Source organism: Glycine soja, chromosome 17 (genome assembly GCF_004193775.1).
Source record: "Glycine soja cultivar W05 chromosome 17, ASM419377v2, whole genome shotgun sequence".
In the NCBI taxonomy this organism is placed as follows: domain Eukaryota; kingdom Viridiplantae; phylum Streptophyta; class Magnoliopsida; order Fabales; family Fabaceae; genus Glycine; species Glycine soja.
The window spans coordinates 4,038,255-4,063,800 of NC_041018.1; the positions used below are offsets into that span (position 1 = coordinate 4,038,255).

The following is a 25,546-nucleotide window of genomic DNA, read 5'->3' on the forward strand; positions in this document are numbered from 1 at the left end:
CAAGTTGTTTTTATGGTTGAAAAAAGTTAATATTTATTAACAATCATCTAAAAAATTAAAAGATAACCTATTTTTTCCTTAAAAGAACATGTAGAAGTAATCATATGGGATGAAGATGAAGATAAAGATAATGATAATTTAGAAGAAAAAAAAAGTTATAAGAGAGAGAAAAAAACACAAGTAAATTTTACTTTTTAAAGTATTATAATTGTGTGATATTGATCTCGAGTTTTTAATTATGTAAATTGAATTTTCTAAATATTACAATGGGATAATTTTATTATTTTTTATTATATTTTGTTGATGTAACAAACTACCAATAGATAATAGCATGATGATTTAATTTTTTAACAAATTTTGCTAATAAGATTAAATGATGACCCATTATTAGGATTGGAGAATATAAACATGTGGGAAGCAATTAAGTGCTAAGTGTAAAGAGAGATGATTAATTCTTTTTTTAAAAATAAGGATAATTTTGGAATAATAATATAAATTATTTAAAAATTTAACATTTTAACTGAATGAACTATCTTTTTTAAGAGATATAAATTAATTGAAATGGTTTAAAAAAAAAAGATGGAGGTAATATATATACTTATAGATACTCAATTTGTGTGATTTTTTTATACAAAATTAGTGTAGAAAACACAAAATTTACTACCATGAGTTATTTTTGTCCATGTAGGCAAGAAAATATGTCATCTTAGTTAAAGATACCTAGTTATCTTTGTCTTCGTGCAGGCACAATCAGCTATTGATCATCAAGTTGGTGTCTTCTGAGTGAAGCCAAAAGACCATCAGGAGTCTCTAGGTAAAATGACATAGTCTCATGATTATGTAACAAAAACAATTTCTATACAGAAAAAAAATATTTTCTTACTTCAGTTTCGTCAAAAAGCTCATTTTGTGCAATTGAAATCCAAGGACTCAATATCAAATAATTGATTTTTTTTTTTTTTGGATTCATACATAATTACAATAATTAGTAGAGCAAAAGTACAACAGGAAATGAAAATGAGAAATACTCACTTGGAAAATTGAAAAAAGAGGCGGGGTCAACCAGTTTATCCCGGTCGCTGCCCGAATCCCCGGGTCATCATCCTCTTTAAGACGTCGTCGTTGAGTGCACTGCTTTGTTGTTGGCGGAGGAGCTGAAGAACGAACGCAGCGAGCGGCGAGTAACGATGTGCGGTGACGCCACGAACTGGGACGAAGACGCATACAGAGAAACCATTCTCAAGGAGAGGGAAATCCAAACCCGAACCGTTTTCCGAACCGCTTGGGCCCCACCCTACACCTCTAACCTCGACACTCTCATCCTTGCCTCTAGCGACGGTTCCGTCGCATCCTACTCCATCTCTTCCTCCATCGCCGCCTCTAAGATAAAAAATGTTAGCATCATCTCAATTTCTTCCTCCATCGAACCAATTTTGTTTGCTTTCGACTATCGTTTCACTTCACTGACAGCTTCAAGCGCCGTTAACAGTTTATTTCTTTTGAATTTTGATGGTGAAACTAGCTTTTCTTATTTCGTTGTTTTTGCATTTGTTGCAGCCATTCGGTTTCGTCAATGCCGATACAGATGAGTATGTCTGCCTTCACAGAATTTATGCTTAATCAATTATTTTATCAGTTTTAGGGTTTAAGCGTGTTTCGTGTTCAATGCTACTGGTTTAGGTTGTTGGCTGAACCAAATTGCTTCGTTCAAGCGCACGATGGACCTGCTTACGATGTCAGATTTTATGGTGATGGCGAAGATGCTCTGTTGCTGAGGTTCAAATTGTTACTGAATATTGATACCTCTGTTTGTCTCGTCCTACTGTCTTCTCATGATGAACCGCATTAGGACACCTATCCGCATCTGCATAGTGTATACATAAAGAGGCAGACTCAAATTAAATTTTAATGTGTATTTGCATTTACTAGCATGGTCTTGAAGGAATTAATCAGTTGCATGATGCGCTAGCTCTGAACTTGCTAGATGCTTTATAGGGGTTTTGTTTTAAAGAGAAGGGAATTTCTGTATACTGGTTATTTAGGGAGTTATGTGTTTGCAGACGTTATAGTTATTGTTAATATAATTCATATGCGTGCTGAAATGATTTTTCATGACTAGATGCAAGAATAAAACATTTTAACCATTTGGCACAACTCCTGACAGTAGTTTTATCTTGCAGCTGTGGTGATGATGGTCGGATTCGAGGATGGAGATGGAACGAATTTTCAAGCTCAAATTATTCTGTTTCTTCCCAAGGTGATATTGCTTGTTTCGGAATGATTAATTTTTGGGAAATAATAATTTTTTTTTTTCAAAAGTTATCTCAAGAAGCTGATAAAAATAAGCAATTATTTCCTCAAAATAAACTGAGCCAAACACATGTTACAGTTCAGATCGAATTTTAAATTAACCTGAGCATTAGTGCATCCATTTTTATCTTTTCATCTCTGAAGCAACTTTCATCATTGTTTTTCCTCGATTATTTTGTTTCTGCATCTATGAATCTTAGTGTTTCTTTTTTATATAGAACGTGCCCCTTGGATTTGTTCTTCTGCAAAGTATGATAAAACTAAATCTGATTGATTCATTTGATTGCACTTTTACATATTTTATATAAAAAAACTGCAAAGTGTTAATAAGAATTGAGGTTTTTTCCACTTGAAATTATAGGGTAAAGATGGAATTATGGAAAAGATAAAAGAGAGAAACACAGCTTAAATGATATTAGAAAAAAGCTTTGATGTATGTACTATATGATATAATACATTAATCTATTACTTCTTTTTATTTTAACATATAGGTTGAGTACTAGTATTGTAAAACTAGTAAAAAACACGGACCAATAACACTTCATGATAAGACCCATAAAAGGATATGTCAATGAGAATCCTAATACTCTAACAGTTTCATCTATCATTTTCATTTTCTTAAATAAGAATTTAGAATTCTAAATGAGAAACATCAAAGTGATTGATGTGATGCAGCAAAATTATGGTTCTGCTAAATTTTTTGGTCAGCTTAAGCTCACTATGATATTGTTCTTTATCCTCTACAATAAGTCTCCCTTATTATGCATTTGATTTGATTGGGAGTTGTGTCATTCCCCTTCAGTCCTTCACTTACTTCTTCTATGTCACTTATTTTTACTGTTGAATTAATGATTTGTTATGTCTTATGTATGTCATCCCTTAATATTTCAGGAAATGATATCAAGCCTGTACTTGATGTGGTGAATCCCCAACACAAGTGAGTTTTTAAAGAATTGAAGCATGTTTCAGCTTGTTCAGTTGTTTGCTATAAGTACTGCAGAACTACATGATGCTTTATCCTTCTTGATTTCACTGTTGTTTGGTTCATGTTTCCTGTATATTCTCTGAATATACTCTTGTACATTTCCACATTTGGCATTATTGTTTATTGCACTGCAAAATTATTTAAAATGTTTTGGAAATAATCTTGGATATTTAAAATTCTTGTTTATCTTATTCACTTTTACAATTGCATTGTTAATGTTTATGGTATTTGCCTGACTTGAGACTTTTCAGAAAAGGAAATTCTTCTCACAATCAGGGCATGTGTAGAAAACTTGTAGCTTATTATAATTAGCAGCAGGCTATCAGCAGTTCTTTTGTACCTCTGTTTTTGGTTCTGATTGTCCTCTATATGTCCACACACTGTTGTCTTTCAGAGGTCCTTGGGGTGCGCTTTCACCTATCCCTGAGAATAATGCTATTGCTGTCAATACTCAGGTTTGTAATTGTTTTTGACTTTTTGTCACAATAATTTGTTTGTTATTTCGAGATTCAGTTTGTCAATATTTTTTTGTTTAATTGTAGGGGGGATCTGTTTTTGCTGCATCTGGCGATTCTTGTGCATATTGTTGGGATGTGGTATGTAATTATGTATTCACGGAAGGTGAACATAATTCTTGCATAGGAAGTTTCTTGGATAACTTGATTTATAATTGTATTTGTGTTGATACTGGACTAACATGTGTTAATGTTTCTAGGAAACTGGTAAAGTGAAAATGGTATTCAAGGGGCACATGGACTATTTGCATTGTATAGTTGCTCGCAACTCATTAGATCAGGTCTTGATTCTTGACCTTATTGTCATTTGAACTTGATGGTAATTATTAACAGAAAGAAATATATCCAAAGGTGGAGAATGGAGTTTGAATCCTGCTTAGACACTGGTCTGAACTTTATTAAATAAAGGGTAGCGATTTACTAGCTTTTACAAGACATAATGGTCCTAGTGGAGACAATGTATTATTATAAAATAAGGAGAGAGGAGAGATTACATAGAGTTTTATTATTTAAAATAAATTTATTCGGTTTCTAATTTTTGCACTACATATGATGTCTTTATTAGTCGTGAAGTTATACTCCCTCCATCCCTGAATATAAGAATCTTTTTTCAGTTTTATTTGTCCCTTTTTATAAGACTACTTTCAAGTTGTCTTTTGCATTAATTATTTTTGACCCATATACCTTTTATTACTTTATAATAAATACTATATATTTAATAGATAAATTCATTATCTCTCTTATAAGAATTGGATAAGAAGACTAGCACACATTAATTAATCAGGTGTGAAAGCAATTAAGTGGAAAGAGAGAGATTATGAGTCCCAATAAACTCAAGGGTAATTTTGGCAAAATAATACAAATTGTTAACAAATTTATTGCTACTAACTATATTAACACCAACTTTCTTAAAGGGTGTAAATTAGTTAAAAGAGTCTTATATTTAGGGGCGGAGGGAGTATTTAATACTTTTTGGAACATATACTAGACATAGACAGGGCAACAGTTATATGTACCATATTACAGGGTATTGAAGGGGGAGATGAGAAAAAGGAGATATATATACTGTTGAAGCAACTAGAGATCTTTTCTGCAGAAATAATTTCTAGTTTCTACAAAAAATGTTAAAATTTTACACTAGCATTAGAAATATGTGGGTTAGTATTTTAAAATCCTGACTACTAAGGCATCTTCTCTGTTGCCATTTCTCTTTTGCTTAGTGATCTTTTTGTCTTTCCACATTATTTCTAGGTTTTTAACTGTTGATTCTTTCTGATCAATGTTCAGATCATAACAGGTTCGGAGGATGGGACGACTCGAATTTGGGGTATCATTCATTTTTCAGCTCAAGTCACTAAAGTTGAACAAACTACATTAATCATATTTTTCTTTTTATGAATTAATTGATTATTGAAATATATTGGTATAGAGTTATTGGGTACTTACGTTTTTGTGGCTTATTTACCACATTTACTAGATTGCAAAAGTGGAAAGTGTACGCAAGTGATTGATCCAGCAAGAGATTTGAAATTAAAGGGATCTGCTTCTTGGGTTGGCTGTGTTGCTTTAGATGCAAGTGAAAGCTGGTTGGTAAGAGCATATCTCTTATTTTATAATTTCCTTGCCACTTCCCTTCATATTTTTGCTCTACAAATGCTAATTTGATAAAAGAAATATGAATATTCAGAGTCAGACAAAATGTTGATCGCTTCTGGGCATAACTACAGATGCAGTTGGTGTGATGTTATGAGAACTAACTGTGGTGGAGTGTGCCGCCCGTTTTGCTGTTTTCCAGCCTCCATGTTTTAGCCCTTGTTTTCCCTTTGTTCTGCTGATCTTCTCTAGTTTAGAGTAGCAAATATATATTGTATGATGCAATATAATAGAGACAAATATATAGCATATAATAATTAAATAAATAATAGCAGTCATCCCACTTTAGTGTTTTTTGGGTCAGCCGCTAACTGGGATTGAAGACATTGTTATTTCTAATAATGACTTAAAATTCCAAAGTGATAAAGCTATTTTTGCTAATAAGTTTTTTATTTCATCAATAAAAAACACGTTTCTAGCCAGAATAATCTTCACATTTTAAGGTAGTCCTTTCTCTGTAGGCAAACTAGTAAAATGAACACATGCATGGGAAATTATGGTGTATATGTTATTGAATTGTTTGTTGGTTTTATAAATAGTTAAGGGACCATTGTCACCTTTATTCAGGCTTGCAGTAGTGGACGTAATATATCACTTTGGAACCTTCCTGCTTCAGAATGCATATCAAAGATTCCTACCCGTGCTTGTGTACAAGACATGTTATTTGACAATAATCAAGTGAGTCAGTTATATCTCTATTTTTTCTTCGGTTGTTTCAATTGTCATTAGTAATATTAACTTTCTGATAGTATTTGATATTGGTGTCTGGTGATATGTGTATCTGATGGGCTGGTGTGGTGACACTGTCAAAATTGATTGGGTCATTTGTAATCTTCTAAAAGAAAAAGTATATGCTCTGGTAAAAAGATGAAGTATCCGCTCTGGTAAAAGGAATATAGTGCTGTAGATTCACAGTTCAGTACCTGGAGTCTGTCCTTATATTTTTGTTTGTTAGCTCTTAGATTTTTCTGGTGCAAAATTGCCTGCATATTTTTCTCCTTTCAAATGTAAGTATTGCAATTATCATTCAGTATTTATCATGTGGAAATTATTGTTCACTTCTGAATATTGAGCGACTTATTTGTTCTTATAATATCAATAGTTCTCACTATAATTTTAGCTCTCATAGTTCTTGTTAATTATTTGTATTTTACTCAGATTTTGACAGTTGGTACAGATCCTCTACTCAATCGCTTTGACATGAACGGCACTATCCTTTCACAAATACAGTGTGCTCCTTCGTCATCTTTTTCTATCTCCTTACATCCTGCAGGGGTATGTTCTGATTCAAAATCATTGCTATTGAGTTGTTTTTAGTACCTTTGGTTTAGGTCAGCTCAAACATGCTGATGGACTCCTTGTTACTCTGTGCTTTATTTGATATATTGGGTGCATTACCGCATTATTCGTTTCAGGTTATGGCAGTTGGAGGTTATGGATGTCTTGTTGATGTTATCTCACAATTTGGCAGCCACATGTGCACGTTTCATTGCCAGTGTTTCTAAGCAAAGTTCTCAGATAGTTTGATACCTCAAGGCCACCCAAAACAATTTCCAAGTCAACGAATGGCACGCTTCGGGATTTAGTACAGAATGGCAAGCTCTTCGAAAGTTTGAAGTTTGATCGAGTGAATCGTGGATATCTGTATTATGTGGATTACCTGAAAAAAGAGATTGTTTTTTCTGTGACTGTTTAGGCTTCTAGTACTGAGTTTTTTTTTTTTTTAAATGGGAGTAGGGTATGAAAAGCTTGTATCACTTCGGAAGTTTTTGCTTCCTGTGTTAAGTGTTAGCATCTAAAGTCCTTATGCTGAATGAGTAACATATCTTCAATTCTTCTCATAAATATGCTACTCAGCTTATTTACCAAAATACAAAGACTCCTCATCTGCATCATTTGTATTTTTCTGAAGTTCATATCGTCGAAATGAGTGTATCACGAAGATAAATGTACAACAGTGTTTGATTTGTCTTTCCAAGTAGGAAAAATGTTAATATGTATAAATTCCTAGTCACAGGAAAATTTTTATAACCTCCATCCGCTTTTGATTTCTGTCAAAAGTTTTGTTTTAAATTTCTAATTTAACTTTGAACATATGTTTTTGCAGTAGTTTTGCAATTGATTCGAACTATAAGTAACATTGCTGTTTTAAGGAATTATTTCACTTGGTTTTAGTAATGAGTACAAAATGTCACATTTTTTTATAGTTTTTTGTTCTCTAAAATTATTTGTTTTTTTTTCTTCCATAATCTAAAACAACAAACAACAAATCTCGTGGGGCCTTTTTTTTTTTTTTTTTGCACACCACACTTTAATCTTTCCGCTTCTCCATTTTTTTGGACAAATATACTCTTGAGAGAAACATATTTTCATTGTATTGTAAGTTGAGCTAGGGGTATCAAGTTACAATGCATAATAAAAAAAAAAGCTTATGTTAATATAATACTCAATAGGAATAAGCTTTTTCTGTATTGTAAGTTAAAGTGGGAGTGTCTTTTTTCAATACATAACGGAAAGAAGAATCCATTGTATTAGATTTTTTACAATTTTTTTTATCACATTTGCAATTTCCACTCTTTTGTGTAGAATTGAGCCCAAATTAGGCATTTGTTTTGTTGTGTAAACTAGAGATTGGTGTCCACCATTCTTTATTCTTATTTTAATAGAAAATTAAAATCACAAAACACTTGCTCTCTTTTCACCATTGGCAAGACAAATCTGTCCTAATAAAACATCTTGTGCATTTCAACCAATGTCCTATGGCATCAGATAATCCAATTCTAACCCATTTCTCAAATCAATCCCAAACAAGAGGATAGTCAGTTAGTCACGTTCTCACGGCTTCCAGAGCATCTTACAAGCATGTTTAAACTTTTTTCATCACTCATCAGGTTCATAGTTCAGAGCGAAAAATGCAACAAACTCGTTCACATAATAAATAAATAAATAATATATAATTAAAACTGTGTTAAGTTCATAACAAAACAAAGTCAGGGAGTGGGAAGATTATAGTATGAGGTGCGAAAATAAAGGCCCATCTCATGCTGTGTGTTATTGGGCCAGCGCCCAAAGGAAAGGCAGGATCAAATATTGCGCGGGAGTTTGACTGTGGGCGCAGACCGGGTGCTGAGGGGTAAAATAGGAAGCACAGAAAAGAATAGAGTCCAGTAGTAACCCTGGTTTTTATTTATCACTTCTCTCTCTCTCACACACACACACATACTCGCTTCCCTCTCTCTGCGTTCGGCACCAGCGAAACGCTCTTCGTTATCTTTTTCTCGACTCCGCGGCGTAGATCCGAGGAGTTCGGGAAACCCTAACTCATCTTCCTTCACAACAGAACAACGCTTCTTTTCCCTATCCATCATCTCAACTGAAGGTCCTTCTTCTCTCTCTTGTTTTTTCTCGCAACACAATACTTTCATTTTTTTTTTGTCTGTTCGCTGTTCATTATTCTCAAACTTCGTTTTATTTTGATCGTACCATATAGTTTGTGTTTGCTTCCGCGCTTTTACATTTAGAAACCTCAATTTTACTTGTACCGATTTTGTTGATAGATTGCGTGGCGTAACAATTTATGTTTGTTTTGCAGTCATGGCTGGACTAGCACCTGAGGGGTCACAGTTCGATGCTCGTCAATATGATTCCAAAATGAGTGACTTGTAAGATTTTTTATTTTTATTATTCGGAGCAATCTGGTTTTATTATTACTGAAATTGCTGTTCGTGTTCTTGTTTTGTGTTGGATATGATTGCAACAGGATGTTATTGCTATCTGTTCAATTTTTTAATGGCCTTATATTTTTTTTCCCTTTCAGACTTTCATCTGATGGACAGGACTTCTTCACATCCTATGACGAGGTTTATGATAGTTTTGACGCTATGGGTTTGCAGGAGAATCTTCTCAGGGGAATTTACGCATACGGTATTTTTAATATTCTTTCTTGGGATTTGCCATTGGTGTTTTATTGTTTTTTAATGAATAAACCACCAATTTTGTCCTCAAACTATTGAGTATCTATCAGTTTAGTGCCCAAGTTGTTTCACTAAAGTTCAGGTGCTCATTTGAAGGGTTTTTTAAATATTTTTAAGGGACTATTTAGCACGATTTCTAATATTTATGGGACTACGTAGGTTTTCTGCCTTGCTTTCAGAACATTTAAGAGAGATGGTAATTCTTTAAGGATCAAATTTGTGGTTTACTCAATCTTTCAAAATGTTTGGTATCAACAATCAACATAACACTAGACATGGGGTTTGTCTTACTATGCTGTATTATTTTAATGGACAGTGGTGTTTTTTTGTTGTCATGCCACTGGTTCTGCTTTGCGGTATGTTCCAATCCTTAAACTAGTATGATTTGTGCTTTAGGTTTTGAGAAGCCATCAGCCATTCAGCAAAGGGGGATAGTTCCCTTCTGCAAGGGACTTGATGTTATTCAACAGGCTCAATCTGGAACTGGGAAGACGGCCACTTTCTGCTCTGGTATTCTGCAGCAACTTGACTATAGCTTGACTCAATGCCAGGCCTTGGTTTTGGCACCAACTCGTGAGCTTGCTCAGCAGATTGAGAAAGTTATGCGGGCACTTGGAGATTATCAAGGTGTGAAGGTTCATGCTTGTGTGGGAGGTACCAGTGTGCGTGAGGACCAGCGCATTCTATCTAGTGGTGTTCATGTTGTGGTTGGTACCCCTGGTCGTGTGTTTGATATGCTGCGCCGACAGTCACTTCAGCCAGACCACATCAAGATGTTTGTATTGGATGAGGCTGATGAAATGCTTTCCCGAGGTTTCAAGGATCAGGTACCTTTTCAATTCACAACTCATTTAGTACTTTTCACTTTAATTATTACTAATACTTTATGTTTTTGATAAGTAATGCCTACACTTGTCTATGGATTTTTTTATATTGATGTGTAAACTCTCCTGTGTTAACTCTGTTTTACTTTCTTTATGATATCTTTAGAATATTTATATTTTCAACTTTGTTCAGATGCATGTTTCTTTTCTCTTAATTTTCTTTTATAGTAGTAAGTAGTAACATGTAACGAAATATGAACCCAAGTGCCTTTTAAGTTTCAATTGACTTTTTTCCAAGCCTATTGGGTTTGTAGTGCTAAGAATTGATTTATGTATAACTGCTCTAACCTTGGTTTTATTGTTATCATCAGATCTACGATATATTTCAGCTGCTTCCATCTAAGATTCAAGTGGGAGTTTTCTCTGCCACAATGCCTCCTGAGGCCCTTGAGATCACCAGGAAGTTTATGAACAAACCTGTGAGGATCCTTGTGAAGCGTGATGAGCTCACCTTGGAGGGTATTAAGCAATTTTATGTCAATGTTGAAAAGGAGGAATGGAAGCTGGACACACTCTGCGATCTTTATGAGACATTAGCTATCACTCAGAGTGTCATTTTTGTTAACACCAGAAGGAAAGTTGATTGGTTGACTGACAAGATGAGAAGCCGTGACCACACAGTCTCAGCAACCCACGGAGACATGGACCAGAATACCAGGGACATTATTATGCGTGAATTCCGTTCTGGGTCTTCCCGTGTCTTGATAACCACTGATCTTTTGGCTCGTGGTATTGATGTCCAACAAGTGTCTCTAGTTATAAATTTTGATCTCCCAACACAGCCTGAGAACTATCTCCATCGTATTGGTCGTAGTGGGAGGTTCGGAAGGAAGGGTGTTGCGATCAACTTTGTCACAAAGGATGACGAGAAAATGCTGTTTGACATCCAGAAGTTTTACAACGTGCAAGTTGAGGAGCTGCCTTCAAATGTTGCTGAGCTCCTTTGATCAGATTTTGTCATCCGTCGTATTAGATGAAATTAGTTTGCGTTTTGGAAACTGTTATGCAATGTTTCTCGCTCCCCCTTTCGTTTCTTTGGTTGTACTTCTGCTCTTAAACTTTGTTTAATAGGCTTAGTAATTTATGTTAAATTGTGAGTTTGTCTGAATATCCAAGTAATTATTACTTGCTATGTGGAAACCCATTATTGGCCCAATTGGTGTACGACTTTCATTGCATATTCGATTCTTATGCAATCAACTTAGTTCAGTTGTAATTTGGTCACTAAATGAACTTGAATTGGTGTTATAGTATGTCTCCTCTGCTCCAACAGACGGCAGCCACATAACACTTCCACATCATAGTCATGCTGCCCTTAGGAATTTAGGGGACATAGTTGGGCTTGTTATTAGGATGCTTTAGGGCTTAGTTTAGGGTGATTTTGACTTAGTTTGGCAAAATTAGTCACGGGTTACCTGAGTCTTTGAATTTATTAATTTCATAACAAATTAGTCCTTTTTGCCATAAATTTAACTAAGTCTGAGAAGTTAAATTTATCATAAAATTGACGAATTCAATAACTAAATAAATTGCCAATCTTGAGATTAAGAGATAAAGACTAGTTTCTCATGAAATTAAAATTGTATATATGTAAACTTTTAAGAATTAAATCAATACAAAATTATTACTTTCAAAGCCCAAAAATTTTCTTACATTAATTGTATATATTTACTTAAAAGTATATAATTATATTTAATATTTTTTTCATCCTTCTTATAATGTTATAAAATAAAATTGAAGTTTAGCCATTATTACAAAATTTTCTTTGTTATGCTTAATTACTCTTAAAATAGAGAGATGTTAAGGGTATGCTTGGAAGAGTTTATTCATACTTAATTATCTTGTCAAATAACTAAGTGTTTGAAAGAGCTTATAAAAATAATTTATAATACATCCAAAAACGGTTCAGTTATTTCGATAAAGTCTATAGGAATAACTAATACATAATAAGTGTTTGTATAATAGATACTTAATTAAATTATTTATCTAAACTGCCTTAAAATTATAGTGGATTTATTTATTTTTCTTTCTATTTATCTTTTCACCCAGTTAAAGGAGAGAGACCTTTTGTTAAAGATTGTTTTCTTGATTAATTCTTGTTACAGGATGAGTTAAAAATTGGTTAGTTATTTAGATTTTAGGCTCTCTAATGAGCTCTATAAATAAATAAATACAACCCAAATCCTCTCTCTTTTGTATCCTTTAGTCATTCACTCAATATTGAAACTCCCGTTTTGTTCTTTGAACTATATGATGTTTGACCTAATCAATTAGGTGTGATTTGCATTTCTTCTCAACGTTCTGATAATTCTTTCCTAAGTGAGTGGAATCAGTGAACTGTAAATCTCATCTCAGTCATTATGGTATCACAACTAATGTCTTTTCATGTCATTTTGCTTTATTTTTCAACAATTTAAATAAATTCAAATTTGATTTTATATTATATCGTCAATTTGAAAATGGTTCTAGTAAAATGAAAATTGGTCATTTATAGCATTGTTGTACTTATTTTTGCTTTCCCTATTCAAGGGTTGTTGTTGTGATTGATGTTCCATGGATGGAGATGGAGATAATAATTGCAAGCCAAGGGATTCCCTCCATCAGTCATCACCCTTCTACGCTTTCTTTTTTTGCCATTATTAATGACGATTTAGCTTCTGTCATATGAAAAACAACAATGCTTGGTCTTTGTTCAATGTTGTGTACCTTATTAAATCAACAGTTTGAAGATTCTTTTTTACGGTTAGTAGTTGGTACCATACGTGGCTGCAGTTAAATAGAAACACTGATGGATGGAGCAATTAATTGTTTTCTTTTTTGTGAGCAGCTTTATATTAATAGTTTAGTTTTTAGCTCTGTAAAAAATAGGTTTAATTTTCAGAATATTTTATTGAATTGTTGTCAATTTCCATTTTGGTAGCAGTTATTTCCGTTGCATTATCTTTCTGGCAAAAGTTTGAATACACGTAAAGCTTTGTTAGATTTGTGTGAACATGAATAGTAAGAGAATTATTCATCACGTTTTATGCAAGTGGTAATAATGTGTATATTTTAAACAAGTAATTCAAAGTTTAAAGTCTGATTCACGTCTAGATATCAAGTATTTTATATGCGCTTATAATTCCGATGAAGATTAATGATCTCTTTCGATGGAAGTTACTTTTTATCATTATCACGTTCAATAAAAAAAATGAAAGAAAATTTGCAAAGAAAAAATAACAAAAGAAAGAATATTGTTTATAATATCCATTGGTAAGTTTTATTTCGGTGGTCATGATCTGTAGGCTGGTAAGTTTGAAGGAATGTGCTTTGTTTGATTTAGGTGAACATGAGTAGAGAAAAAATGGGCAGAAAGAAGGGAAAAAAGAAGTTAAACTTTACACTATTGGGTTAATGGAATAAACGAATAGAGAAGTAACATTTATTTAGAGCTAAAAAAAAAAATTGGATAGAGGAAAAGAAAAAAGATGACAAATTATTGGTTTTTCTCATTTTTTGAATTAAATAAGAGAAAAAAAAATCCTTTTGCTTCTTTTACTCATCTAAATACTCCAATAAAAAAAACATTATTTCATTTTCTCACTACACTCAAAGCAATAAAGTGATGATAAGTTGATAACACAGAGAAAAAGAGATGGCAAAGTAGAAGAAAAAAAGTAAATAAAATAAAGCAATGATTTTTAACATGATCTTAAAAATGTTTAGATAAAATTTTATAAAAGTATTTATAGAAAAAATATTTTTTTCTTGCTAAGTTCAAATTAATTTATGCATAGTTAAAGTCATCTTATGCATAAATTAAAATTATTGTTTTATTGATAAAATTAATAAATATTTTGCATTAATAATACAATTTAAAAAGTTAACTCATATTTTGGAAAAGTTAAATAAAGAGTTTTTTTTAGATTGGTTTATGTATAAACTGATCTCAGTAATTTGAGTTCACGGGAAAAATCATCGCATTTTTCTTTCTTATGTCTCTCATTAAAAGTGTTTATTGAGAAAATTATTTTAACTATCCTTTCTTATTTCCTTTATACTGTAATAAGTTCTAAAATGATTGATTTTTAGCAAAGTTTTGCGTTACAGAAATATTTAGCCTGTTTTAATGTTCGGGCTAAGGTAGCTAGTAATCCAAGTATTAAGCCTTTTTTTTATCAATAAATCTTAATTTATTAGTTTTGTTAAAAATATTAATTATAAAAATTTGAATGTGCGACCTTTTTACTCAGTCTTTTTTCTTCATCTGCGTCTAATTATTAACACAATCTTATATCTGATGCAAGTGTTAAACTTAATCAAGAATTGACGTATTATTATATTTATCAAGCTATATATATAATTAGCAGTTATTACTTAACAGTGAGACAGAGTAGAGAAAGCGAAGAACAAGAAGAATTTTGCATGGAATCTAGCGGTTGAGGAATGGAACAAAATAAAAGCGACTGGTGTGAGAATTGGAAGACGAAGACGTGTCGAAGAACTTACTTCTTGGCCGTACTCGTAGCGATTAAGAAAAAGATACGGTACGTCTCAACTTCAACAATATCTTTTTGCAAACACTAAACATGACAAAGACAAATATTCCTTATTAGAATTTGTTTCAATATAAAATTAAAAGTTCTTTTGAGAAAAAAAACTTTTATATTTTTAGTAAATAAATTCTAAGCAATAGACCCTTAATCTTTCATTAGTCCCTTTCTCCTCTTATGCTCAATTCCCATAATAATTTTTTCCGCTTATAAACCCGTCTTAGATTTCCATTTTCCAATCCTCACCACCGCTTTTCTTAATTTATTCAAATCAGATTCCTCAACACAACAAAACAAACAACACTACCCTCTTCTTCTTCTTCTTTTTTTCTCTTACTCTCAATAAATTTATGTCATTATTACTTATTAGTTAGGCTTCATTTATCATAGACGATTTCTTTGTATTTAAAATTTAAAATTTTCCAATTACTTTATAAAAAATAGTTAATATATTTAATTTAATGTCTTATAAATATAGAATGCATCAAGTACTTATTGCATACAAGAAGTAAGAAATTTGAATTATTTGTAAATATATCATTTATATTTTAAATTTATGAAAATAACTTATATTGTTATATAAGATTAATTTTAGTTATTGACATCGATTTAAAAAATATTGATAATTTATAAAAAAAATTATTTAAATAATTATTATAATTAGTAATTAGTAGTGCACAGGTAAATTCTAACTTGATACAGATAAAAAAAAGGTAAATTCCAATTTATGTAGAAATATAAATACATTATTTTAGAGAACAATAATAGAAATCTGTTTTTTTTTTTTTTTTTGGAGAAGAGAAGACTGAGTTAGAAAACACGCTCGGTCTTCTTCTCCAATGGCGATTTCCGATGAGCCTGAAAGTGTAGCCACTGCTCTCAACCACTCTTCCCTGCGCCGCCGTCCCTCCGCCACCTCCACCGCCGGCCTCTTCAATTCGCCTGAGACAACCACCGACAGTTCCGGTGATGACTTGGCCAAGGATTCTGGTTCCGACGACTCCATCAACAGCGACGCCGCCGCCGTCAATTCCCAACAGCAAAACGAAAAACAAGACACTGATTTCTCCGTCCTCAAATTCGCCTACCGTCCTTCCGTCCCCGCTCACCGCAAAGTGAAGGAAAGTCCGCTCAGCTCCGACACTATTTTCCGTCAGGTTCTCGCCGTTAACTTCTACTTTACGATTACTACAACTCTTTAACTATTTCAAACTCAACCAGAACGGTGCCGTTTTGTTCCCGTTCTGCATAATAAACTACTCAATCTCAATGCAAGCGAATCGTAGTCTTTGAGGTGCTTAAAATAGTGTATGCTACTGCTAGGTAGTTCTTGTTTATTTAATTTATGTATACTAGAAACTAGTTATGAATTTATGATTTGAATTTAATACAATTGAATTGGTGGATCAGGTTTTTGGAGCAATTATCGTGGTTTGGTTTATAAATAGGTGTGATGAGTCTGATATGTAATTATATTTCTTTACTAATTATTGAATCGGTTGCAGAGTCACGCGGGCCTCTTCAACCTTTGTATAGTAGTCCTTGTTGCTGTGAATAGCCGACTCATCATTGAGAATTTAATGAAGGTTTTGCTTCTTCCATGTTTAAATTGTACATTCACCTGCAACAATTTTTCTGTTCTTTTATTTATGGTCTTGATTTTGACGGTTCAGGTTTTATTGTCTGCTTTAATGAGTGTTTTATTTGTTCTGCAGTATGGTTGGTTGATCAAATCTGGCTTTTGGTTTAGTTCAAAGTCATTGAGAGACTGGCCCCTTTTCATGTGTTGGTAATGAGTGATGAATTCCCTTGTGGATTAACTGTGTACTGTGTAATTGTTTTGACGGTTGCTTCTTGAAATGTTGTTTAACAGTATGTGGTTGTGCGCTTGGTTTGCAGTCTTTCTCTTTTGGTATTTCCTTTCGCTGCCTTTATAGTGGAGAAGTTGGCACAACGGAAGTGTATACCCGAACCAGTAAGTGACCAGGCCATGTGAGCTTTTATTAGATTTCATTCGTTGTATAATCTAAAATAGTTTTGGGATATGGTTAGTTGTATGTGCTATTATTAACTGTTTAATCTTTAATATTTGCATACATTGGAATATTATATTACTTGAATATTGCAGGTTGTTGTTGTACTTCATATAATCATTACCTCAACTTCGCTTTTCTATCCAGTTTTAGTTATTCTCAGGTCAGTTTAGTTCTTTGTATACATTCTTCAAAATTTATTCTAGGGCTGCAGTTGATGACCTTTTCGTTTTGACATGTGCGGTTACACCATGTGTCCATTTTGAAAGAATTTGCTTATAGAATATGGTTTTAAGTTGATAATGGTGTTATATAACAAACTTTGTCACTATACTGCACAGGAATTTTAAAAACTTTTATCATTTATTAAAATTATTTGAGAAAAAATTTAAAGCCGTTGGGTGAACCTTAGTTTAATGTTTGGTTCTTATGATTTTGCAATTGAATTGTTGCAAAATATTATTGCATTGCTATATGAACATTGAGCAATGAAGTTGAATGCTGCGGGATAAAGTAATTATACAGTTGTGCGTTCTTAGTCATTTCATAGATAAGGATATCCCAGAAAGATGATTACTAACTTGTAGCATTCCTTTGCAGGTGTGATTCTGCTTTTGTATCAGGTGTCACGTTAATGCTGTTTTCTTGTGTTGTATGGTTAAAATTGGTGTCTTATGCACATACAAACTATGATATGAGAGCACTTACCAAATTAGTTGAAAAGGTAATAAATACTCTCTGTTTAAATGGAGAGAAAATGAGGGGGAGAGAAAATTTTGAATTTTTTTTCTTGAAGTCAACTTTTCCCTCTTCTCTTTAACTAAACAAAAGAAAATGTATGATTATGTGTTTTTTCTTTCATCTAATTTTTTCCTTAACCAAACATATTCTTAAGTTCCACTTGACACTTGTAATTGGCTAGATAAATATCACAAAATGTCATCTTCACTTATTTGTATACTTTAAAGATGACAGTTTGTTGTACAATGATTAGTTTTTGAACCAGAACATCCTGCTTGACTTAGCAGTAGCTTATGGATCATGTACTATTAAAACTTCATAATATGCTAAAGTACAGTTTTATTTCATCTAAATTCGAATTACTTCCATCCTATGTTCCCCTTTATTGCTTCCTTATATCTAGATGATTAGCTCTTCACATGTGTGAATGTGCCATAGATAAACCATCTGTTTTCCCTCCTTATTCAAACATGTTTGCTGTGTTATAGGGAGAAGCACTGCTCGATACTCTGAACATGGACTATCCTTACAACGTAAGCTTCAAGAGCTTGGCATATTTCCTGGTTGCCCCTACATTATGTTACCAGGTAGCAGTACTTTCAAGTGATTTAGTTAATTTTTGGAAGCAATTTCTTTTTATTTGTAATTGTTGTGGTGTTGCCTCATTTAGATTGGCCTATTTTACATTTGCATTCATTTTTCTTGTCTTAGATTGCTTATAGGCACAACCATGTGCAGTTGCTTACCCATATATCTTTGGTGTGGACTATGTCTGAGGTTTTTAGTCAGTGTCTAATTGGACATGCTGTTGGGAACCCAGAAACAGAATACAAGAAAAGAATGCTTCTTGTACTGAAAAATTGAATGACAACAAAGAAAAGAGGAGAATTTTGCTCAAAGGGTTTCTCCACAGCAGAGATTCTCAGTTTACAAATGCTAACAAATTTGAATGACTTCCCCCCCCCCCCCCCCCCAAAAAAAAAGGTATAATTGCTCTAACTAATAATCAAACTAATTGCTCTAACCATCCCAACTAATTTCCCCTTCCCTCTCTCCTAACTCCGTAACAGGGTGAACATAATTACACTGCTAGGAATTAAGTTCCCATCTAAAAGGTATAATTGATCCAGAATGTTGAGTTGGCTGTGTGATCACTTGATTCTTACATAGTAGGATTTCTCCGAATGACTTTAATTATTGTCTATTCTATTCCTTTCAGCAAATTTCTCCATTTATCATCCTGTCTTTCCTTTCCATCTTCTAATTTTGGCCATTTGACCTTGTTCATCTCACATTCAATACTCTTTTCTATTTTTTTGGCATGCGCTTAGACAACACAACATTTTGTAGCATAAAATATTGTGTAATGAAATCTATAGCAGGAATCTCCCGAACCTTTCTCATGCTCCCCCTTTACTTCCATTCATACAAAATTCCCAATGTACAATTCCTATTGCAATCTGCTAGTTTCTAGACACAACCTGCTAGTCAATGCAAGGGGGAGGGGAGGGGGGGTAGTAGCCACTGTTAGTCAATGTGTTCTTCAATCTGCTTATAATTCTGCTTGCTTCTTGCTTTTATATGATTAGAAGCTAAGAATAAGATTTTAAGGGAATGGGTATTACATGACTCCCTGGCATAAAATGTAGCATACATTTCTAATGCTTTGTGAGAATACTGGATTGGCTTTGGCATCTTCAGTGTTTACCTAAGTTGCAGAAATTTTGCTTGCGGTTCTTTAAGTAGGTTTCTGCAGTTCATTTGTCTTTGCCTTTTCCTGCATAAATGTATATCCATGTAGATTGCATTTGTTATTTTTTTCTTCTGTGAGCAAGGTTTTTCACATTTTTATTTGCATCTATTTTGTTTTATGAACTGCTCTTTTAGCCAAGCTATCCTCGCACACCTTATATTCGAAAGGGTTGGTTGTTTCGCCAACTTGTCAAGCTGATAATATTTACAGGAGTTATGGGATTTATAATAGAACAAGTAAGCAGTTCCTGTTAATAAATTGTGTTCATTTCTACTTTTTTTCCTTTCTTTTTTTTTTGTGCATTTTTTTCTTCAGGTTTATTTCACCAATTCTACTGGTATTCTGACATTATTTTGATTGTAAAATTCTGCAGTATATTAATCCCATAGTACAAAATTCACAGCATCCTCTCAAGGGAAACCTTCTTTACGCCACCGAGAGAGTTCTGAAGCTTTCTGTTCCAAATTTATATGTGTGGCTCTGCATGTTCTATTGCTTTTTCCACCTTTGGTATTCCATCTCTTGTTTGGTTCAACATGTGTGTGTGCATTTTTCTTATAAGATATTAGTCTGAACTATGAAGTTAATTTCACCTGCCATAAATTGAATAGCTGTAGTTCTTGTATCTTTTGTTTAATGCCTTGACTTTTGTACCCTGGCAATTTTCAGATGATGATGATGTTATAAGTTTGTAATTGATTAATCTTTCAAATCATCGTTGAAATGATATCCACCTTCCTAAACACCTTAAATAGTAATTACATCATCAATGGGAGGATCTAGCTAATTTAAAGGTGTGCATGTAGAGACTATTGTTGTCTGGACTCTGGAGTATATACTTCTTAAGATATAAAATTAACTTTATAGCCTGTTTGGTGTGCCACAATTGATTAATTTAAGTGACACTCTGACAGATATACGAAGGGATTTTAGAGCCTTATTTTATTGATGGATTTGTATATTTTTCCTGTGGCCAGTGAGGATATTTTATTCATGTATGCTTGATTTTTCTCCTCTTTAATAGAACTACTATTAGAAAAAACTAGATCTCTTTGTGCATGCGTAAATGTTGATCTGATTGTCTCATTTCTAGATATTAGAAAATGTTCACCTTTGTTTTTTTAAGATTTAGTTCATATTTGAGGCAGCTTATCATTGGAGTGACTGTTCCAATGTAGGTTAAATATCCTGGCAGAGCTTCTTCGATTTGGTGATCGTGAATTCTACAAGGATTGGTGGAATGCCAAAACTGTCGAAGATGCAAGTTATTTGTCCTGATATTTTGTTGTTTACTTACAGTATTTTCAGTCTTTCATAAAGAGAATTTGTGACTTATTGTTTTCTTGTATTTTTGCTGTTGTTGCTGCTTCCATCAGTATTGGAGGATGTGGAATATGGTATGTCTCTTTTTCAGACTTAATTTTGATGAACAAATTGATTTTCTTGTTGTCAGCAAAATGATTTTCTGGTTTCTTGTTGGGATGAAATTCAAGTGAACACACACACACACACATATATTTGATATAACTATCCCTTAAGTGTATAATGAGGGTTGACTACTCTCCGAGACTATTTTAACAAAGGAAGAAAGAGAAGTTACAACATTTTGCCATCTTACTGAATAAATGGTTTTAAAACTGTCTTTCAGAACATATCATTGATTATTCATCACTTAAAGTTCCAAACCATTAGTATAATCTGAGTGGAATCTTTTACATTGCAGCCTGTTCACAAATGGATGATCCGCCACCTATATTTTCCATGTTTAAGGCACGGTCTACCAAAGGTAATCAAGCATCCTCCTGTGTTGCTGAATGGATCCTGAATTTATTTGGTCTAAACTCTAAAACATTTTTAGGATTTGTCAGCCTCTGTTTACCATCTCAGGTTGCCACTAAGATGATCACATTTAACATAGTTAAATTAAAAGGAACATGTATGTTAGTTATATCCTAATAATCACAGTTATGTAAAAACTTATCAATAAACCTATTACATAAGTTTTTTTTTTTAAAAAAGTATGTATATATTTTTTTTGCACTAATTGTATGGTTTGATATGTTTGATGCACTGGAGGAATATGTAGAAAGTTTGCAATTGGTAGACAATAGTTGAACTTCATTTCTGTTCTGTCGTTTCAGATAAATGACTTTGGAATGTATAAACTTGACTAACACAAACAAGAACTGCAAACGAACTCCATTATTTTTTTTTCTTATGTAATCATGGTTGATACCTTTGTGATTTTTTTCCTTGGTCTTTGCTATCAACAATTTCCTATCAACATAGTTGTTTCTCATTGGTTAATATTTTGATTGGCTCTTGTTTTTTAAAGCATTATTGGTATTTTAATTTTCAGTTCTAGATAATGTTTTGATTTTTCATCATTGTACAGGCTGCTGCTCTTTTAATTGCCTTCCTGGTTTCTGCTTTATTCCATGAGGTGTGTTGTTCATCTCTCTGTACAGCCTTCTCTCTTCCTTTTTTGGTATTATGTCATTATGGTTTTCTGCTTGAGTATTTGTCTGCATTCTACACTGATCAATGTCAGGAAGCATCTTGCAATCAATATATTTTTGGAATATTCTTTCCTTCTTTTCCTTGGGCTGTTTGGACTGTGTTAGGAGTTAGATAGAAGGGAAGGGAAAATTAGTTACAGACGGTTAGAGTTGTTAATTAGTCAGTTACAGGATTTGGTTAGATATAAATAGGGGGTATTAAGAGGAAATGATCCATTCTATTTGGTATCATTTGAGAATTGAGCTTTGCTATTTTGAAAGGAAAAATCCTTTGTGAGGGGGAAACCCTTGGAGGAGAGTTATCTTTCCTATTTTCTGTTTTAGATGATAAAAGTGTTCTTTTATTTCTTTCTTTGCTTTGGGTTCGTAACAGACTGTGGGAGAGAACTGAAAATTAGATACTAAGTTGTGGCTGATTTGTTAAAAATTGGTATAGGACCTACGTTACTTGTCTTTGAACTATCTACAACCTCATATGGCCTCAGAAACCTTAGCCTTAGGCAGCTAGTTACCAAAATCTCAAGTAACTTGTAGCCTGTCTGTACCTTGGCATGTGTAGATGTTACAGCTTCCATATCTTAAAATAGATTGACATAACAATTATGAGGGACTGTCACATTTTCTAGTTTCCACCTGAGTTCTTGCAATATTAACTTTGGCACCAAAATTTCCCTACATGTACTCAAGGATGCTTTCTTTAGCCATGAATAATTTTTTTCACATGTTGTAATTATGTTTTCAATTAATCCTGTCATCTTTTCCTCCTGAAAAAGGTACATACGCAGATAAGAATAATTTGATAACTTAATTGTCACAGACAGTTGTGCAATTTTTTTCACGATATCTCTATCATCTGAGTGCAGCTGTGCATTGCTGTTCCTTGCCACATATTCAAGTTGTGGGCTTTCGGTGGAATTATGTTTCAGGTAAAATCAAATTACCGTATTATACTTCTGTTTTCCCATCTTCTATTATTAAACTAAAGTATTTTAATTTAGAGCAAGAGTGACACAAATTTTCCAAGAAACCAAACTTCTCCCCTCTTCCCTCACGAAGAAGGTGAAGGATTGCCCAGATTTTGTCTTTTCCTGTTCTTTTATGGCCAAATGAAAGAAAGTATTCTCTGAAGTAATGAATCTGTGCCATGTTTGAAGTAGTTGATGATTATGATATCATCCATACTTTTGGTTCAATTGACATGATCATGAATGCCCGGTTTTTAGGTTCCTTTGGTCTTGATCACTAATTATCTGCAAAATAAATTCAGAAACTCAATGGTACGTCTGCTATTTAAGTATATCAGTTCATAAATCATAATGTATCTTATAACTCCCATCATCTTGAATTTGATTCGTTGGTTTTTTAATGTTATTTTCTTCATGCCAGGTTGGAAATATGATTTTTTGGTTCATATTCAGTATCCTTGGTCAACCTATGTGTGTACTGCTATACTACCATGACTTGATGAATAGGAAAGGCAAACTTGACTGAAGCTACGGCCATTACATTTTAAAGGTGCACATGGATGAGCTTTTCAGTTTTCAGATTGTAAAATTGATGTGGATATGTTGGTCAATATTTGTTTTCTACGAATGCTTTCATCTACCATGGCATTGGCTGCTCTGAAGGAATTCCACGGGATATGCCAGTTCACGAGGCTAATTCATTATCTTGATCTATGTACTTACCAACTCTCCTCTGGCAATTGTATCAAAATATGCAATTTTGAGAGCCATACACTGGCATTGATAACTGCCAAGGAACACTCTAACTGTTTTCTGTTAACTGTTAATTAGTAGAGGGCTAGATGTAAATGGTTTATGCTCAATATATTTATTTCCTCCTAGTCTTCAAGTTCCACGGATGAATGATGTCTTTATAGCAGTTTTTTTCTTCTACAAAACTTGCATATCACTTTAAAGGTATTGTTTGTGTTGTTTTTGCTGATCATAATTGAAGTTTCACTTTGATAATCTGCATGATCAAGGTTAACATTAAAAAATATATATATAAATCATCGAAATAAAACTATAATTCTGGTTAAAGAACAGTACAAACAACACTTAAAGAATTGTGTACAAGTTTTTCCCTAAACACTTCATGAAGGTTACTTGGAATGTTCAGAAGAGTGGCTTTGCGTCTGGCAGAAAACTTTAGTAACTGCAAGTGCTCGGTCCAATTTTCGTTGACGAAAAATTAATGGTTTTATGCTTGATCTAAATTTCTCAATCGAGAAGGCGTATTATCATTTTCGTCGTTTAAAATTTATATCTTGTTATTGATCAGTTTAATTATTGGTTAGATATTTATAATTTTGTTACTGATTAATGATATTTTTAACAAAAAAGTTTAGTTATAGTATAACTAATTAATAATTAACTCTTGAATAGTTACATTAGATAAAACGAGGGGTTTGTGTGAAACACACAAACGTGTTTAGTGAAAACTCTTTACTGGAGAAAACTAAAAAAAGTGAGGTTTGAATGCCAGATTAAGTGGCAATAAATCACTGTAGAGCAGGAGCACATGATCCAATTCGGACCACCCAAATCCAATTAACAAATTTCAATGACGGCGTGGTTGTCACGTGACACTTACACATGGCACGTTTCAATTGGCACCTTGATCCACGCTCTAACAAAACAAAAACCCTTTAATTTTTTTAGAAGAGTAATGCTAGCTGAATTCTCAATCAAAGACTTTTTATAATTTAATAAAAATCATTAATTTTATCATATTTTATATCTTATTTTAGAAAAAAATTATTAAATAAATAACAAAATCTAAAAAAATGATGATTCCAATAAATTTATAAAAAAAAGTATAACTAATATTTCTCTTTTCATAGATAAATTTAGCACCGACGCGACGCCAAAAAGGCATAGTAGTCAGCGCCCCACTATCAGTGCCAGTCCATTAAGAAAACGCAAAAATCATCGCTGAAAACATAAACAAACATGGTCTGCCTCTGCTGTTAGCAGCTACTACCTCGCTCCACAAAAAACACCCCCTTTCTCAAATCTTAGGTTGTTCCAACGATGGAAGAGTTCAGATCCAAATCGTACGGTGACGGAAGGATGCAGATTGAGGCCTACCGTGGAGCGAACATTCAAGATCTCCGCTGCTACAGCGCCTCCTACGCCTCTTCGGTGCACCCAACAACAACAACAACAACAACAACAACGCAGACCCAGCTGGGAGGAAACAACAACAACGAAGCCAAGTTCAAGAAGGGAAAGTCCACAAACGGGTCCACATCGAAAAGTTGGAGCTTTAGTGACCCCGAATTGCAGAGGAAAAAGAGGGTCGCTAGTTACAAGGTCTATGCTGTTGAAGGAAAACTCAAAGGCTCTCTCAGGAAGAGTTTCAAGTGGCTCAAGGACAGGTGCAACAGAGTTGTCTATGGCTAGTAATCACAACAACATCAACTATGGGTGGGGATTGGGGTGTCTTATATATGATGTAAGAATACTAATTTTATAATTTATTTGTATTTGTTTCTTTTTATTTGCTGCACTTTTTAGTGTTTCTTTTCTGTGCCTGCTGAAGTACACATAATGGGTGTAATGTGGAAGAGAAATTGTGATTCTTGTGTTCATTCTGGTCCGTCAAAAGAGTGCAATCACCTTGCTTGCTTGCTTTTCTCA

General features: G+C 33.4%; 3 protein-coding genes across 6 annotated transcripts; all 3 read left to right on the forward strand.

The window, feature by feature from the left end:
• The first annotated feature begins 1,006 nt into the window (after nt 1-1,006).
• LOC114393500 (ATP-dependent RNA helicase dbp8-like) lies at nt 1,007-11,569 on the forward strand. The gene is made up of 18 exons (XM_028354857.1): nt 1,007-1,394; nt 1,558-1,589; nt 1,681-1,776; nt 2,181-2,257; nt 3,202-3,247; nt 3,690-3,750; nt 3,838-3,891; nt 4,011-4,091; nt 5,098-5,137; nt 5,288-5,400; nt 6,031-6,141; nt 6,622-6,738; nt 6,879-6,960; nt 8,639-8,842; nt 9,056-9,125; nt 9,281-9,387; nt 9,834-10,264; nt 10,633-11,569. Exons 1-18 carry the CDS (start codon nt 1,188-1,190, stop codon nt 11,266-11,268), a joined length of 2,565 nt encoding a protein of 854 aa, XP_028210658.1. The 5' UTR covers nt 1,007-1,187; the 3' UTR covers nt 11,269-11,569.
• A 4,050-nt stretch (nt 11,570-15,619) lies between these two features.
• LOC114394172 (diacylglycerol O-acyltransferase 1B) lies at nt 15,620-23,759 on the forward strand. 4 transcript variants are annotated; one of them, XM_028355794.1, is made up of 16 exons: nt 15,620-16,010; nt 16,359-16,439; nt 16,569-16,642; nt 16,753-16,828; nt 16,982-17,049; nt 17,487-17,610; nt 18,116-18,214; nt 19,515-19,616; nt 19,754-19,890; nt 20,559-20,640; nt 20,757-20,777; nt 21,104-21,166; nt 21,776-21,823; nt 22,763-22,825; nt 23,123-23,176; nt 23,286-23,759. In XM_028355794.1, exons 1-16 carry the CDS (start codon nt 15,693-15,695, stop codon nt 23,388-23,390), a joined length of 1,515 nt encoding a protein of 504 aa, XP_028211595.1. In that variant the 5' UTR covers nt 15,620-15,692; the 3' UTR covers nt 23,391-23,759. The 4 variants fall into 4 exon arrangements, 2 of the variants coding, with proteins under 2 accessions (XP_028211595.1, XP_028211596.1); XR_003662650.1 differs by having other exon boundaries at nt 15,626-16,010; nt 20,559-20,644; nt 23,286-23,588; XR_003662651.1 differs by lacking the exons at nt 23,123-23,176; nt 23,286-23,759 and adding an exon at nt 22,898-22,919 and having other exon boundaries at nt 15,626-16,010; nt 20,559-20,644.
• Nucleotides 23,760-24,764: 1,005 nt separating this feature from the next.
• LOC114392259 lies at nt 24,765-25,546 on the forward strand. Its single transcript, XM_028353311.1, has one exon. The coding sequence runs from the start codon at nt 24,938-24,940 to the stop codon at nt 25,307-25,309; it is 372 nt and encodes a 123-aa protein (XP_028209112.1). The 5' UTR covers nt 24,765-24,937; the 3' UTR covers nt 25,310-25,546.

What these genes read in the sequence shown, in the direction of transcription:
- LOC114394172 (XM_028355794.1), top strand. Translation starts at nt 15,693, where the DNA reads ATGGCGATTTCCGATGAGCCTGAAAGTGTAGCCACTGCTCTCAACCAC. An exon ending in TGGGATTTATAATAGAACAA is followed by an intron (nt 19,617 to 19,753) that starts GTAAGCAGTTCC and finishes AAAATTCTGCAG; the next exon opens with TATATTAATCCCATAGTACA. An exon ending in TATTGCTTTTTCCACCTTTG is followed by an intron (nt 19,891 to 20,558) that starts GTATTCCATCTC and finishes GTTCCAATGTAG; the next exon opens with GTTAAATATCCTGGCAGAGC.
- LOC114392259 (XM_028353311.1), top strand. Translation starts at nt 24,938, where the DNA reads ATGGAAGAGTTCAGATCCAAATCGTACGGTGACGGAAGGATGCAGATT.
- LOC114393500 (XM_028354857.1), top strand. Translation starts at nt 1,188, where the DNA reads ATGTGCGGTGACGCCACGAACTGGGACGAAGACGCATACAGAGAAACC. An exon ending in GTGGTGAATCCCCAACACAA is followed by an intron (nt 3,248 to 3,689) that starts GTGAGTTTTTAA and finishes GTTGTCTTTCAG; the next exon opens with AGGTCCTTGGGGTGCGCTTT. An exon ending in CAGGGGAATTTACGCATACG is followed by an intron (nt 9,388 to 9,833) that starts GTATTTTTAATA and finishes TTTGTGCTTTAG; the next exon opens with GTTTTGAGAAGCCATCAGCC.